Source organism: Carcharodon carcharias, chromosome 23 (assembly GCF_017639515.1).
Source record: "Carcharodon carcharias isolate sCarCar2 chromosome 23, sCarCar2.pri, whole genome shotgun sequence".
In the NCBI taxonomy this organism is placed as follows: domain Eukaryota; kingdom Metazoa; phylum Chordata; class Chondrichthyes; order Lamniformes; family Lamnidae; genus Carcharodon; species Carcharodon carcharias.
In genome coordinates, this window is record NC_054489.1 from 38,765,995 (window position 1) to 38,783,495 (window position 17,501).

At 45.1% G+C, this 17,501-nt stretch overlaps 1 protein-coding gene across 5 annotated transcripts in view; it reads right to left on the reverse strand.

The window, feature by feature from the left end:
- LOC121269051 (supervillin-like) overlaps positions 1–17,501 on the reverse strand; it is a 162,537-nt gene that overhangs the window by 32,955 nt on the left and 112,081 nt on the right. For all 5 annotated transcript variants that reach the window (XM_041173469.1, XM_041173466.1, XM_041173465.1 and 2 more), the window contains 2 exons: positions 7,937–8,213; positions 4,154–4,308 (listed from right to left, as the gene is read on the reverse strand). In XM_041173469.1, the coding sequence (XP_041029403.1) occupies positions 4,154–4,308; positions 7,937–8,213 (432 nt within the window). The remainder of the gene's footprint in view (positions 1–4,153; positions 4,309–7,936; positions 8,214–17,501) is intronic.

Here is a 17,501-nt window from a genome sequence, read left to right on the forward strand (position 1 = left end):
CTGTACACCCAGATCCCTCTGCCTGTCAATGCACTTAAGGGTTCTGCCATTTACTGTATAATTCCTGCCTGTATTAGACCTTCCAAAATGCATTACCTCGCATTTGTCCAGATTAAACACCATCTGCCATTTCTCTGCCCAAGTCTCCAACCGATCTATATCCCATTGTATCCTTTGACAATCCTCTTCACTATCTACAACTCCTTCAACCTTAGTGTCATCTGCAAACTTACTAATTAGCCCAGTAACATTTTCCTCCAAATCATTTACGTATGCTACAAACAGCAAAGGTCCCAGCACTGATCCCTGCAGAACTCCACTAGTCACAGCTCTCCATTCAGAAAAGCACGCTTCCACTGCTACCCTCTGTCTTCTATGACCAAGCCAATTTTGTATCCATCTTGCCAGCTCACCTCTGATCCCGTGCGACTTTACCTTCTGTACCAGTCTGCCATGAGGGACCTTGTCAAAGGCCTTACTGAAATCCATGTATCTAACATCCACCGCCCTTCCATCATCGATCATCTTTGTCACTTCCTCGAAAAACTCGATCAAGTTAGTGAGACATGACCTCCCCTTCACAAAACCATGCTGCCTCTCACTAATATGCCCATTTGCTTCCAAATGGTAGTAAATCCTGTCACGAAGAATCTTCTCCAATAATTTCCCTACCACTGATGTAAGGCTCACCAGCCTGTAATTTCCTGAATTATCCCTGCTACCCTTCTTAAACAATGGAACAACACTGGCCATTCTCCAGTCCTCTGGGACCTTACCCGTAGTCAGTGAGGATACAAAGATTTCTGTCAAGGACCCAGCAATCTACTCCCTTGCCTCCCTCAGTACTCTGGGGTAGATCCCATCTGGCCCTGGGGACTTATCCACCTTAATATTCTTCAAGACGCCTAATACCTCTTTTTTTGACCTCAACATGATCCAGGCTGTCTACACACTCTTCCCTAGACAAATCGACCGCTAAGTCCTTTTCTTTGGTGAGTACTGATGAGAAGTATTCATTTAGTATCTCTCCCATTTCTTCTGGCTCCACACACAGATTCCCACCTCTGTCCCTGAGTGGGTCTACCCTTTCCCTGGCTACCCTCTTGCTTTTTACATACGTCAAGAAGGAGAAAATAGAGTCTGAGAGTAAACTTGCAAGGAACATAAAAACTGACTGTAAAAGTTTCTATAAATATGTGAAGAGAAAAAAATTAGTGAAGAGAAATGTAGATCCCTTATAGTCAGAAACAGGGGAAATTATAATGGGGAACAAAGAAATGGCAGAAGAATTGAACACATATTTTGGTTCTGTCTTCACAAAAGAGAACACAAATAATTTCCCGGAAATGTTAAGGAACCAAGGGTCTAGTGAGAGGGAGGAATTGAAGATGACCAGTATTAGTAAAAAAAAAAATGATGCTAGAGAAATTAATGGGGTTAAAGACTGAAAAATCTCCAGGGCCTGATAATCTACATCCCAGAGCACTAAAGGAAGTGGCCCTGGAAATATTGGATGCATTGGTGGTCATTTTCCAAAATTCTATTGACGCTGGAGCAGTTCCTACAGATTGCAGGGTGGCAAAAGTAACCTCACAATTTAAAAAAGGAGGGAGAGAAAAAACAGAGAATTACAGACCAGTTAGCCTAACATCAGTAGTGGGGAAAATGGTAGAGTCTATTATAAAAGACGAGGTAAGAGAACACTTGGAAAGCATTAATGGGATTAGACAAAGTCAGCATGGGTTTATGAAAGGGAAATCGTGCTTAACTAATCCACTGGAGTTTTTTTGAGGGTATAACTAGTAGAATAGGTAAGGGAGAACCAGTGGATGTGGTGTATTTGGATTTCAAAAAGGCTTTTGATAAAGCCCCACATAAAAGGCTGGTAGGTAAAATTAAAGCATATGGGATTGGGGGTAATATACTGGCATGGATTGAGAATTGGTTGACAGACCGGAAACAGAGAATGGGAATTAAATGGGTCTTTTTCTGGATGGCAGGTGGTGACTAGTGGTGTACCTCAGGTATCAGTGCTTGGGCCCCAGCCAATTGATATATATATAAATGACTTGGATGAGGGAACTAAATGCAATATTTCCAAATTTGCTGATGACACAAAATTGGGCGAGGTTGTGGGTTGCAAGGAGGATGCAAGGAAGCTTCAAGTGATTTAGATAAGTTGTGTGTATGGGCAAACACATGGCAGATGCAGTATAACGTGGAAGTTATACGCTTTGGTGTGAAAAACAGAAAGGCAGAGTATTACTTAAGTGGTGATATATTGGGGAATGTGGATGTACAAAGGGACCTGGGTGTACCAGTCAATGAAAGTAAACAGACAGGTACAGCAAGCAATTAGGAAGGAAAACAGTACGTTGGCCTTCATTGCAAGAGGATTTGAGTTTAGAAATAGGGATGTCTTACTGCAGTTATACAAGGCCTTGGTGAGACCACACGTGGAGTATTGCATGCAGTTTTGATCTCCCTACCTAAGGAAGGATATACTTGGCATAGAGGGAGTGCAGCGAAAGTTCATTTGGCTGATGCTGGGGATGGCAGGACTGTCATATGTGGAGAGCATGGTTCAACTAGGCCTGTATTCACTAGAGTTTAGAAGAATGAAAGGGGATCTGATTGAAACGTATAAAATTCTAACAGGGCTAGACAGACTGGATGCAGGAAGGATGTTTCCCCTGGTTGGGGAGTCTAGAACCAGGGGCCACAGTCTCAGGATATGGGGCAGGTCATTTAGGACTGAGATGAGGAAAAATGTCTTCACTCAGAGGGTGGTAAGCCTGTGGAATCCTCCACCACAGAAGCTGTGGAGGCCGGGTAACTGAGTATATTCAAGAAAGAAATGGATATATTTTTGGATAATAGAGGCACCAAGGGGTATGGAGAGAAAGCGGGAATATGGTGATGAGATAGAGGATCAGCCATGATCATATTGAATGGCGGAGCAGGCTCGAAGGATTGAATCCTGCTCCTAGTTCCTATGTTTCTATAAACTAGGGAATTAAACGCCCAGTAATCTAATGTCAATTTTGAGAAAATTACTAAAAGCTGAGCATCTAGACAAATATGAGCTCATTAGAGAGAGGCGGCATGGAATTGTAAAGTGTAGTCCATGTCCAACTAAGTAATAGATGTGGATTGCAACAGTTCAGCAAGGCAGCTCACAACCTTCTCAGGCGCAATTAGGGATGGACAATAAATGTTGGCCTAGCCAGCGATGCCCATATCTCGTAAATGAATTTTAAAAAGGAGTGTCTATGGATGTTACTCATGTGGACAGACAGAAGGCACTCAACAAGGTTTCACATAAGAGACCATTAGCAAAAACGAGTGCATGGAATTGGAAACAACCTAGTAGCTAAGATAGGGAATTAGTTAGGAGGCAGGAGAGAGAGAGAAGGGTAACGGATATGTATTCAAATTGTGAAGGTGTGCCTAATGGTGTCCCCCAAGTGTCTGTACCAGGGCCTCAGCTTTTCACTATTTATAGAAATGAGTTAGATGAAGGAATAGAGAGGCATATATCTCTTTCCCCCTGGATAAAAAGTGCACTAAGCTTCCTCCATAGCTAAATAGGGCTATTTTCCAGTTACATCTACACCATTAGCCAAGTCCTTTAATTACAGACAATCTATTTTCTCTGGTGGACACTGCTGTCCAAGGGGTGCATAATCTTCAAATTAGAGCTAGGCTGTTCAGAGTGAAATTAGGAAGTACTTCTTCCAGACACAGGGTAGTGAAAATGGAAGTCTCTCCACCATAGCTGTATTCATTTTCATAGCAGAAGACACAAAAAGAACAGTAGAAAATCAGTGAGCAAAATATTTCTTATGATCACCAAAAGCTGTGATATTGGGTCAAATGAAATTTTCAACATTGGGATTGATAGATCTTTGTGGGGTAAGGGTATCGAGGGATATGGAGCAAACACAAGTAAATGGAGTTGAGGTACAGATCAGACATGATCCAACAGAATGGTAGGATGGGCTCAAGGGCCTGAATAGCCTACCTGTTTCCATAATTGCCCAGTCCGGTTTTGGACGGTGAGGTGTCACTGTGATAATTTGATTAAATATGGTGACTGTAATCCTGTCATTCCCACCCCTGCACCTCCAATTCTTACACACAATGTTGTTACCTGTGATTCTCTGTCCTTGCCCAGTTCCACTGTCGTCAACGCAGAAGTTCCTTTGCCGCTGATGCTCGACAGGCGACCCTGCCAGAAGAAATACGCAGATCGCTCCTTCCCAGGACCAGCGCTGCTCAGTTGATCCGGTCTCTGTCGCTTTGCCACTGCAGGGGAAACACAGGGAGACCCAAACTCAGCCACGCTCCGTTAACCTTTTTGTAACAGCAGGTCAGTACCTAGTTTGACTGTTGTCCATCGGCTCGGATCAGGTCCTGATCTCAGTTACATCAGAATCTTGACTTACAGCAGCGATTTTAAACACACATCCTCATGACTTGGGTTTCAGCACAAAGTACGAGAGCTCCGCTGACAGTCAGTTGGCAAGTCGCTGCCTGGTGTAGAAGTGAGCCCTGTGATTTTGCCCCCCCCCAGGTTTATGCTGAGTTAGCTGAGCTGAATAGCTGCTAAAGAAAGACTTGTATTTCTATAGCACCTTCTCTGACCCCAGATTAGCCCAAAGTGCTTTACAGCCAATGAAATATTTTTGAAGTGTAGTAATTTTTGTAATGTAGCATAAAGGAGCAGTTAATATCAGTGCAGCGTTAACATTTTCTCCAATTCCCTTTAGCTGTGCACTACCTGTTTATTGCACTGCGTGGTATGTGTCTGCGAGTTAAAGGGACCATTGCTTGTGAGCAGCCTGCTTGTTCCCTGCGTGGCACATCCCCGATCGCTGGAAGATCATGCAGCCGCGCAGCTTGGAGGGAATGTTGCACAGCAGGATCCCAAGGACAGCAAGACCCCACGGACAGCAGGACCCCACGGACAGCAATGTGCTAACGGCCAGATAATCTCTTTTAGTTACGTTGGTTGAGGGATAAGTAGTGGCCAGGGCACTGGGGAGAACATCTCTACTCTTCTTCGAAATAAGACCATCTATATCCACTGGAGTTGGAAGGTGGGTCAATTGTTTAACGTCCCATCCAAAAGTACTCTCTCAGTACTGCACTGCCATTTTACGTGGGCGGGCCAATTAAGGCCTGCCCAGCATGATGCACGCCCGGAAGCGCTGAGCGCTCCCTGTGTGGGTGGAGGGGGGTGGGGGAGGTGGGGGTGTTGCCTGAGTCGGGTGTGCTCTTTCACGCATGTGCGCAAAAGAGAGAAGAAATCTCCGAGGCAAAGAGCTGCCTCAGGGAGATTAGTTAAAGTTCTGAAAATTTTAATAAAGAGTAGAAATTAAGACATGTCCCCTCATGTGAAAGAGTCACATGAGCTGGGACATGTCAATGAATGTTATTAAAAATTTTCATAAAACTTTAAAAACATTCATGAAACCTCATCCCGTCCGTGGATGAGGTTCCATGATAAATGTGAAGGCCGCCTGGGCTCTTTGCCTGTCCCCCCGCCAACCTTTGGGTTTGACGGGCAGCTCAATTAAGTGTTTTAATTGATATTTGAATGGCCTTGACAGGCCTTTGACAGTTCAGCGGGTGTGCAATCTGAAAGACGCGCGGTGACATCGGGATGCATTCCCGACATCACCGGGCATCATTTTACATCTCGGTGAGTGGGCCCTGCCCCCGCTCGCCAACCCTAAAATTCTGGTCATGGAATTTGCCTCCTTTATATTGTCCCATCAGGTGAGCTGCTTGAAGTTCATTCTCAGCATAAAAATGCCTTTTAAGTGAAATGTTTAATTTTCTCAATCCTCTCCTCCACCCTAAACCAGGTAAATGAATCTGCGATCTACACAAAAACGTGTCAGGTTCCACATGTACGTTGACAACACCCAGACCTACTTCACCACCACCTCTCTCCACACCCTCTCGCCCACCTCCCCTCCCTCTCCCCCACAACCCCCTACCCCATTGTCTTTGTCAGACTTGCCTGGCATCCAGTATTAGGTGAGCAGAGATTTCCTCCTACTAAACATAGGGAAGGCTGATGCCATCGTCTTTGGCTCCCACCACAAAAACTCTGTTCCCAAGTCACCAACTCCATCTCCCTCCCTGACCAGCGTCTCAGGTTCAATCAGACTGGTCGCAATTTTGGTGTCGTACTTGACCCCGAGATAACTTCAGATCCCATATACGCTCTAACACCAGGACCACCTATTTCAACTACCTGTCTCTGCCCGTCTCCGCTCATGTGCTGCTGAAACCCTCATCCAAGCCTTTGGGCAGAATAGTCCCCCCGTCGGGAGGGGAAGTTCAGGAGTGGTTGGGTGGAGCCGCGCCTCTGACCGACACCCCCAATTGGGGGTGTGCCGCCATTTTACGTGGGAGGGCCAATCACGCCCAGCGTGATGTCTGCCAGGAAGCGCTATGCGCTCCCTGTGCGGGGGCGGGGATTTCCCTGAGCCGAGAGTGAGCTCTTTCATGCACACACATGAAAGAGTGCTCAGATCTCCCTGAGGCTAAGTGCTGCCTCAGGGAGATCGACTCCATATTAAAAAATGTTAAAAACAGGAAAAAAAATTCCCTGACATCTGCTCTCATGTGACACTGTCACATGTCCATCACTTTCTGTTTCACTTTTATTAAAAATTTGTAAACATACACGAAACCTTATCCTGCCCGTGGATGAGGTTTCATGCTTTTTCCGAAGCCCTCCAAGGCTCCCGGCCTGCCCACCAACCTTAAGGTTGGACGGGCAGGTCCATTAACCACATTAATTACTTTGTCAATAGCCTCAATTGGCCGTTGACAGGTTGGTGGGTGCACAGCTGATTCGGCTGAGCCCCTGTTGACCTGAAAATGGAAATGACGTGGGGTGACTTCAGGATTTCCGCTCGACATCATCCCGCGTCATTTTACACATCGGTGAGCAGACCCCGCCCCCTCCTGCTTGCCGACTGGGAAATCCTGGCCTTTGTTACCTTTGGACCTGATTATTCTAGCATTTCTCTGGTTGACCGAGCATCTCCCACCTTCCGTAAGCTTTAACTAATCCAAAAGTCAGCTGCCTGCCTCTTCCTCCATGACCCCTGTGCTCAGGAACTTAAAATGTCTCCTGGTTTGGGAACTCTTGGATTTTAAAATTCCCATCCTAGTTTTCAAGTCATTCAATGACCTTGGCCCTCACTATCTCAGTAACCTTCCGTAGCCCCTACAAGCCTCCCCGATCTCTGTGCTCCTCCAATTCCAGCCCCTTGTACATCCCTAATTTTCGCCATATGGTGATTCCACCACTGCTGGTCATGCCTTCAGCTGCCTAGACCCTTAAATCTGGAATTGCTTCCTTGAAATCTCTACATCTCACCCTCTGAGACGCTTCTTAAAATTATTAAAGTCAAACACGTTGCGGTGGATCTGCAGTCACAGAGGTCAGACTGGGCCAGGATGGCAGATTTCCTTCCCTAAGTGACATTATTGAACCAATCAATTGGTAGTTTCATGGTTGCCATTACTGTTACTAGTTTTTTTAAATTCCAGATTTATTTAATTAACGGAATTTTAAAAACTCAGCCACCACAGAGGGATTTGAATCCATATTTCTGTATCATTAGTCCAGGCCTCTGGATTACAAGTCCAGTAACATAATCACGATGGTACCATTCCCATTCAGTTCCTCTTTGACAAAACTTTTGTTCACCTGCCCTAATATTGTCTGATGTGGCTCAGTTTCAAATTGTATTTAATAAAACTCCTGTAAAGTGCCTTAGCTGCAATGTAGGTGCAAGTTGTTGTTGTTGCTCACCAAACTGCAGCATGGTGTTTGGCCACTAGAGGGCACATTGCTACAACTTTAGTTGAGTTTGTAGCATTCGCCAGGACGAAGTCATTCCCTTACCCAGACTGCTGATGGTATACTTCCATTGAATAACATAAGTGTCCCCTTCATGGAACTGGCCATAACTCTCTCTGGGGAGCTCGCTGTGATCAAACTCTTGAACGTGCCAGATTTCCACGCCAGTGGTCTTCAGTTCCGACATTCTCTCATCGCCCACTTGTAGAAATCCATAACCGCGTTGCACATTCACTCCGTCCAGGATTGTTCTGAAGGGCACTTCTGGGAGTGGAATTAGCAGCTTAGCATCATATGGCTTCAGGTCATTCTGAGTCTCTAACTGAAAACAAAAGGTAAAGGACCTTAGATAAATACTTACAATTCATTTTGGGGTTTAATTTACTCTGGTAGTGAAATGGTTAAAATTGGAACAGAAGTAGACTATTTAGCCTCTTAAGCCTAATCCAGCAAGTTTGCAAATTTTACTATCGACATCCAGTGGTTTATTGCAGTTTCCCACATTACAACAGTGACAATACTTCAAAAATACTGCACTGGTTGTAAAGTGCTTTGGAACATCCTGGGCCATGAAAGGTGCTATAGAAATACAAGTCTTTTTTTTAAGTTTAGATGGTCCAACATTATACCATAGGAAACAATGGCCCTTACACACAGAGGTACAAGGAGAGTAAATGCTGTGAAACCCTGATGAAGAGTTCCTTCTTGTTGTAATATGCCTTTAAGGAATACCAGTGTGACATCACTGGAAGGGAAATGTGTCATGTGATCCAGTCTTAGTTTCACTTTGGCTTTGAGCGGAGCACACACACACAGCTTTGATGTCTTTAAGCTTTATACCTATGTTATAACTGTTCTCATGTGCCTAGTCTTAATAAATGAACCCATGATGTGTTTACCTAATCCCTTAAGAGTGATTTGGACATATATCATTATAATAACATGACATGGTGATCAGGCAGAGCTAACAGCAAGATTAAATACAGGCACGACATGGTGAACACTCTTAGATTGTGATACATGGCGTGAGACGACCCTCGACATTTTGGTCAGACCACAACTAAATCGCAGCATGGGAGAGGGCTGAGAATGCAGTGCACTGGCTGCAAAGAAAAACTTTGAAGACACAGCTACAGTGCTTGAGTAAAGAGCTGGTAAGCAGAAGGATCCCTCGTGGTGAGATTGCAGCCAATAGCCTGTCAGTTTCATGAGTGGGACAGCGCACTGAGAGTATCAGCACCGGGCCAGCTCTGTTGGGAAAGGAGAGTGACCAGGGTGTGGCCGGATCAATAGTGAGCAAGAGAGAGTCAAACAAAAAAAAGTCATAAAAGTTTGGCAAAGAAGGTTGCAATTATAATGGGAGGTTTCAGGAATTGCTGAACAATAAATTGAACAAAAAGCAAAGACGTGGAGTGGCTGTATAAAGAGCAGGAGTTTACCTGTGAGGGATTGGAGCGACTGTATAAAAGGCAGGAGTTTACCTGTGAGGGAGCGGAGCGACTGTATAAAGAGCAGGAGTTTACCTGTGAGGGAGTGGAGCGACTGTATAAAGAGCAGAGTGGAGTTTACCTGTGAGGGAGCGGAGCGACTGTATAAAGAGCAGGAGTTTACCTGTGAGGGAGCGGAGCGACTGTATAAAGAGCAGGAGTTTACCTGTGAGGGAGCGGAGCGACTGTATAAAGCGCAGGAGTTTACCTGTGAGGGAGCGGAGCGACTGTATAAAGAGCAGAGTGGAGTTTACCTGTGAGGGAGTGGAGCGACTGTATAAAAGGCAGGAGTTTACCTGCGAGGGAGCGGAGCGACTGTATAAAAGGCAGGAGTTTACCTGTGAGGGAGCGGAGCGACTGTATAAAGAGCAGGAGTTTACCTGTGAGGGAGTGGAGCGACTGTATAAAAGGCAGGAGTTTACCTGCGAGGGAGCGGAGCGACTGTATAAAAGGCAGGAGTTTACCTGTGAGGGAGCGGAGCGACTGTATAAAAGGCAGGAGTTTACCTGTGAGGGAGCGGAACGACTGTATAAAAGGCAGGAGTTTACCTGCGAGGGAGCGGAGCGACTGTATAAAGAGCAGGAGTTTACCTGCGAGGGAGCGGAGCGACTGTATAAAGAGCAGGAGTTTACCTGTGAGGGAGCGGAGCGACTGTATAAAGAGCAGGAGTTTACCTGTGAGGGAGCGGAGCGACTGTATAAAGGGCAGGAGTTTACCTGTGAGGGAGCGGAGCGACTGTATAAAGAGCAGGAGTTTACCTGCGAGGGAGCGGAGCGACTGTATAAAGAGCAGAGTGGAGTTTACCTGTGAGGGAGCGGAGCGACTGTATAAAGAGCAGAGTGGAGTTTACCTGTGAGGGAGCGGAGCGACTGTATAAAGAGCAGAGTGGAGTTTACCTGTGAGGGAGCGGAGCGACTGTATAAAGAGCAGAGTGGAGTTTACCTGTGAGGGAGCGGAGCGACTGTATAAAGAGCAGAGTGGAGTTTACCTGTGAGGGAGTGGAGCGACTGTATAAAGAGCAGAGTGGAGTTTACCTGTGAGGGAGTGGAGCGACTGTATAAAGAGGAGTTTACCTGTGAGGGAGCGGAGCGACTGTATAAAGAGCAGAGTGGAGTTTACCTGTGAGGGAGTGGAGCGACTGTATAAAGAGCAGACCGGAGTTTACCTGTGAGGGAGATGGTTCTCACCCAAACACTCAGCAGCGCTGGAATTCGAAAGGAGTGACGTCAGGACAAGGAAGGGAGCTGAATGGTAGGTAGTGGGTAAATTTTTTTTTCCACTTTAAAGTGACATTACAGAAGGTAAGAGTCTCAGCATTTGTTTATTTTTAAGAGAAACTAAATTAGTTTCTACTTGGCTTAAATTTAAGGAAACAATCTTTTAATTAAAAACAAACTAAAAGTGTTGCAAGGGAGCTCAGTCCCGTGTGTTGTACAGCCTGGAGCATGTGGGATTCTTAGACACTCCTTGCAGTCTGGATGACCACATGTGCTTGACTAGCTTCAGCAACGGGTTTTGGAGTTTGAGCGTCAGCTGGAGACCCAACGGTACACCCACGAGGCTGAGGGTTACGTGGATAGCATGCTTTTGGATGTGGTCACTCCGCAGCTTAAGGAAATGCAGTCAGGGAATGAATGGGGGAACACCAGTCAGACGAAGGGAGGCAGGCAGGTAGTCAGGAAAGTCCCAGAGTGCATCTCACTTAAGAACCTTTTCTCCGTGTTGGAAAATGGTGAGGGTGAAGGTTCCTCTGGGGAGCGCAGCCACAGCCAAGTTCACGACACTGTAAGTGGCTCAGCTGCACAAGGGGAGAGGAGTAAGAGTGCAAGAGCAATAGAGTTAGGAGACTCGATAGTGAGGGGTGCAGACAGGCGCTTCTGCAACTGTAGATGTGACTCCAGGATGGTGTGTTGCCTCCCTGGTTCAGAGTCAAGGATGTCACAGAGAGGCTGCAGGGCATTCTGAAGGGGGAGGGTAAACAGTCAGAGGTCGTGGTTCACATTGGTATCAATTACATAGGTAGAAAGAGGGATGAGGTCATGCAACAAGGATTTAGGGAGCTAGATAGCAGATTAAAAAGCAGGACCTCAAAGTTTGTAATCTCTGGATTACTCCCTGTGCCAAGTGCTAGTGAGTATAGGAAGAGGAGGATAGAGAGGATGAATGTGTGGCTAAAGAGATGTTGCAGGAGGTTTTAGTTTCCTGGATCACTGGGTCTGTTTCTGGCGAAGGTGAGACCTGTACAAGTCGGACGGGTTGCACCTGAACCGGAACAGGACCAACATCCTTGCGGTTAGGTTTGCTGGTGCTGTTGAGGGGGGTTTAAACTAATTTGGCAAGGGGATGGGATACAGAGTGGAGGTACAATAGGGGGTGATGCACAGCCAAATATAGAAGAGAAACTAAGTCAGTCTGGAAGGCAGAGCAAATATAGACCTGTTAAGGCACAAGGGAATAATGCAAGGCTGGATTGCATCTATTTTAAGATAAGGAATCTTACAAGTAAGGCAGATGAATTGAGGGCGTTGATTAACACATGGGCTTGTGATATTGTTGCTATCACAGAGACATGGTTGAGGGAAGGGCAGGACTGGCAGCTCAATATTCCATGCATGACGGGAAGGGGTGGGGTGTAAAAGAGGAGGTGGCATTGCACTATTGATCAAGAAGTCAATTACGGCAGTAAGGAGGGATGGTTTCTAAGAAGGCTCCTCAAATGAGACCATATGGGTGGAACCGAAAAACGAAAAGGGGACAATCACTTTGCTGGGAGTATATTATAGGCTTCCAGTCAGGGGGAGATAGACAAGCAGAAACGTCGGCAAATCTCAGAGAAGTGTAAAAATAGTTGGGTAATAATAGTAGGGGATTTCAACCTCCCCAATATCAACTGGGATAGTTTTAGTGTGAAAGGCTTAGAGAGAGCAGAATTCTTAAAGCGCATCCAGGAGAGCTTTTTCAGCCAGCATGTAGAAAGTCCTACAAGAGAAGGGGTGGTATTGGACCTAATCTTAGGGAATGAAGCCGGGCAAGTGGTAAAAGTGTCAGAGGGAGAGCATTTCGAGGATAGTGACCATAACTCTGTAAGATTTAATGTTGTTATAGAAAAGGATAAAGATGGACCGGAATGAAGGTCCTGAATTGGGGGAAGGTCGATTTCAATATGATAAGACAGGATCTGGCCAAAGTGGACTGGGAGCAGCTACTTGTAGGAAAGTCTACATCAGAGCCGGGGCAGTCATTCAAAAAGGAAATAGTGAGAGTTCAGAGGCAACATGTTCCCGTAAAGATAAAGGGTAGGACCAACAAGTTCAGGGAACCCTGGATGTCAAGGGATATAAAGGATTGGATAAGGGAAAAAAAGGCTTATGGCAGATACAGAGGGCTGAAAACAGTGGAAACCTTAGAAAAGTATAGAAAGTGTAAGAGGGTACTTTAAAAAGTAATTAGGGGAGCCAAGAGCAGGCACAAAAAAAGATAAAGGACAAAACCAAGGCATTTTATAAATATATTAAGGCCAAGAGGATTACCAGGGAAAGAGTAGGGCCCATTAGGGACCAAAGTGGCAATCTGAGCATGGAGCCGGAGCACGTAGGTGAGGTTTTAAATGATTACTTTTTATCTGTGTTCACTATGGAGAAGGACGACGTAGGTGTAGAAATCAAGGATGGGGACTGTGATATACTTGAACAAATTAGCATTGAAAGGGAGGAGGTATTAGCCGGCTTAAAAGTGGATAAATCCCCAGGCCTAGATGATATGTTTTCCAGGCTGCTATGTGAGGCAAGGGAGGAAACTGCAGGGGCCCTGACACTAACTTTCAAATCTTCTCTGGCCACAGGAAAGGGGTCTGAGGACTGGAGGACAGCAAATGTGGTACCGTTATTCAAGAAGGGCAGTAGGGATAAACCAGGTAGTTACAGGCCAGTGAGTCCATCAGTGTTAGGGAAACTATTGGAAAAAATTCTGAGGGACTGGACTAATCTCCACTTGGAGAGGCAGGGATTAAATAGTCAGCATGGCTTTGTCAAGGGGCGATCATGTTTAACAAATTTGATTGAATTTTCTGAGAAGGTGACTAGTTGTGTAAATGAGGGTAGTGTAGTTGATGTAGTATACATGGACTTCAGTAATGCTTTTGACAAGGTTCCACAAAGGAGAATGGGAGAACTGCCATGGGAGCCAGGGCAATTTGGCAAATTGGATCCAAAATTGGCTTCGTGGCAGGAGGCAGAGGGTGATGGTCAAAGGTTGTTTTGGCGATTGGAATCTGTGACAAGTGGTGTAGCGCAGGGATCGGTGCTGGGACCCTTGCTCTTTGTAGTGTACATTGATGATTTAGATGTGAATATAGGAGGTATGATCAGTAAGTTTGCAGATGACATGAAAATTGGTGGTGCCGTAAATAGTGAGGAGGAAAGCCTTAGACTACTGGACGATATAGGTGGGCTGGTAAGATGCAGTGGCAAATGGAAGTTAATCCTGAGAAATGTGAGGTGATGCATTTTGGGAGGACTAACATGACAAGGGAATGCACAATGAATGGTAGGACTCTAGGAAGTACAGAGGATCAGAGGGACCTTGACATGTCCCTGAAGGCAGCAGCACAGGTAGTTAAGGTGGTTAAGAAGACATATGGGATTCTTGCCTTTATTAGCCGAGGCATAGAATAATAGAGCAGGGAGGTTATGTTGGAGCTGTATAAAACACTAGTTAGGCCACATCTGGAGTACTGTGTGCAGTTCTGGTCGCCACACTATAGGAAGGATATGATTGCACTGGAGAGGGTACAGAGGAGATTCACCAGGATGTTGCCTGGGCTGGAGTGTTTCAGCTATTAAGAGAGACTGGCTGGGCTAGGATTGTTTTCCTTGGAGCAGAGAAGGCTGAGGGGGGAACCTGATAGAGGTATACAAGATTATGAGGGGCATAGATAGGAAGAAACTTTTCCCCTTAGCGCCTTAGCGGAGGTGTCAATAACCAGGGAGTATAGATTTAAACTAAGGGGCAGGAGGCTTAGAGGGGATTTGAGGAAATTTTTTTTTACCCAGAGGGTGGTTGGAATCTGGAACTCTGCCTGAGGGGGTGGTAGAGGCAGGAACCCTCACAACATTTAAGAAGTATTTAGATGAGCACTTGAAACGCCATCGCATACAGGGCTAAGGGACAAGTGCTGGAAAATGGAATTAGAATAAATAGCTATTTGATGGTTGGCACAGACAGAATGGGCTGAAAGGCCTGTTTCTGTGCTGTTCTATGACTATGATGGCATTACTCCATGGTGAATTCCCACCACAACTTGTCTTTGTGGCTGGAGCTAGCATGGATTACTAAAGGGGAAATTGTGTTTAACTAACTTGCTGGAGTTTTTTTGAAGAGGTAACAGAGGTTGATATGGTATACATGGACTTTCAAAAGGCATTCGATACAGTGTCACACAACAGAATTGTTAGAAAACTTATAGCTCATGGAATAAAAGACACAGTAGCAATGTGGATACAAAATTGGCTGAGTAATAGGAAACAGAGGGTAATGGTCAGTGGATATATTTCACTCTAGAGGAAGGTTTGTGGTGGGGTTCCCCAGGGGTCAGTATCGGGACCCTTGCTTTTCCTGATATATATTAATGATCTAGATAATGTTCTGCGGGGAACAATTTCAAAGTTTGCAGATGATACGAAGCTTGAGAGTGTTGTGAACTGCGAGGAGGATGGTGTGGAACTTTAAGAGGACATAGACAAGTTGGTGGGGTGGGCAGATGGGTGGCAGATGAAGTTCAATGCAGGGAAGTGTGCAGTGATGCATTTTGGTACAAAGAACATGGAGAGACAATATAAAATAAGGGGTACAATTCTTAAGAGGGTGCAGGAGCAGAAGGACCTGGGTGCATATGTACATAGATCATTGAAGGTGGCAGGACAGGTGGAGAGAGCAGTTAATAAAGCATACGGTATCCTGGACATTATTCATAGGGACACAGAGTACAAGAGCAGGGGAATTATGCTGAGCTTATATAAGATCCTAGTTAGGCCTCAGCTGGAGTATTATGTGCCGTTCTGGGCACCATACTATAGAAAGGATGTGAACTCATTGGAGTGTGCTGAAGAGGTTTACAAGAATGGCTCCAGGGATGAGAAACTTCAGCTATCAAGATAGATTGGAGAGGTTGGGAGCATTCTCTTTGGAGAGGAGAAGGCTAAGAAGAGATTTGGTAGAGGTGTTCAAAATGATTAGGGGGCTGGGTAGAGTCGTTAGGGAGAAACTGTTCCCGCTCATAAAAGGATCGAGAGCGAGAGGGCACAGATTTAAAGTAACTTGCAAAAGAAGCAAATGTGATGTGAGAAAAAAACTTTTTCACACAGCAAGTGTTTCGGATCTGGAATGCACTTCCCTGAAGTGTGATGAAGGCAGGTTCACTCAAGGCATTCAAGAGGGTGTTGGATGATTATTTGAATAGAAACAATGTGCAAAGGTATGGGGAAAAGGCAGGAGAATGGCACTAAGTCATAATGCTTATTCAGAGAGCTGGTGCAGGTACAATGGGCTGAATGGCCTCCTTCTGCGACCTAACGTTCTGTGATTCTGTGAGCTTAGGAAAAGCTTTCTTCTAATCTATTACCATGGTCTTTGTCATGTAATGTCCTTCTCAATTATTTTAAACTATGTTACATTATGGTTACTATTGCCTAGTTGTTCCCCTTTTACTACTTTATCTGCTCTGGTTCATTCCACATTACTAGACCCAACAGCAAATCCTTCTCCCATCATTATTCTATTCTTTTCCACTAATTTCCCTAATTAGTTTTCATTTTTCTTTTTCCCCTTCCCTTCCACTATTAGGTGGTCTGTAGATTACGCATTTGTGTGATTGACCCTTTATTACCTCTATCTATATGAATTCAATTTCTATCTTATTACTGTAATACATCTCTCTATTGCCATCCTTTGTCTCTGATAAGTACAGAAATTCTTACCTCCCCTTTTCCCTTTCTAAATATATTATACAGTTCAAAGGCTAATTCCCAGTCCAGATTATTTTCTGTGGCCATGTCTCTGTAATCCTGACTACACCTGGTTCCTTACAGTCTATTACTGTCTCTAGTTCCCCTGTTTTAAAAGAGACACTATGTATATTGTTGTAACTCATTTAACTCATTTTAACAACTATTCGTCAGACTTTACTTCTAACCATCTTTTTACACTCCTGTTCTACAGTCTATTTATTCCATGTCCATTTATATCCTTCCTTAGTTTAGTTTAGTCTATGTTCTTCTTTCCTGTTTCATTTCTATTTAGGCTTGTTTATTTTCTTATAGAACCATCTCCCTGTCTTACTAATTTAAAGCCTTTTCCATTTCCTTACTTACCATTTCTGCTGAGACACTGGTTCCATGAGGTGCTGTGGGCCACCAGCAGCAGCAAAGTTATACTCAATCCCAATCTGTAACCTCATGGCCCGGCATATCTCCCATTCTACCATTACTAACATGTCAGGGGGTTGACCCTGGTTCAATGAAGAGTGGAGGAGGCAAGACAGGAGCAGCACCAGGCATACCTAAAAATGAGGTTCAACCTGGTGAAGCTATAACACAGGGCTACTTGCATACCAAACAGCGCAAGCAGCAAGCGATAGACAGAGCTAAGCGATCCCATAACCAATGGATCAGATCTAAGCTCTGCAGTCCTGCCACATCCAGTCGTGAATGGTGGTGGACAATTAAACAACTCACCAGAGGAGGAGGCTTCACAAATATCCCCAACCTCAATGATGGAGGATCCCAGCACATCAGTGCAAAAGATAAGGCTGAAGCATTTGCAATCATCTTCAGCCAGAAGTGCTGAGTGGATGATCCATCTCGGTCTCCTCCAGAGGTCCCCAGCATCACAGATGCCAGTCTTCAGCCAATTTACTTCACTCCACTTGATATGAAGAAACGGCTGAAGGCACTGGATACTGCAAAGGCTATGGGCCCTGACAATATTCTGGCAATAGTACTGAAGACTTGTGCTCCAGAACTAGTCGTGCTCCTCACCAAGCTGTTCCAGTACAGCTGCAAAACTGGCATCTACCCAGCTATGTGGAAATTTGCCCAGGTATGTCCTGTCCACTAAAAGCAGGACAA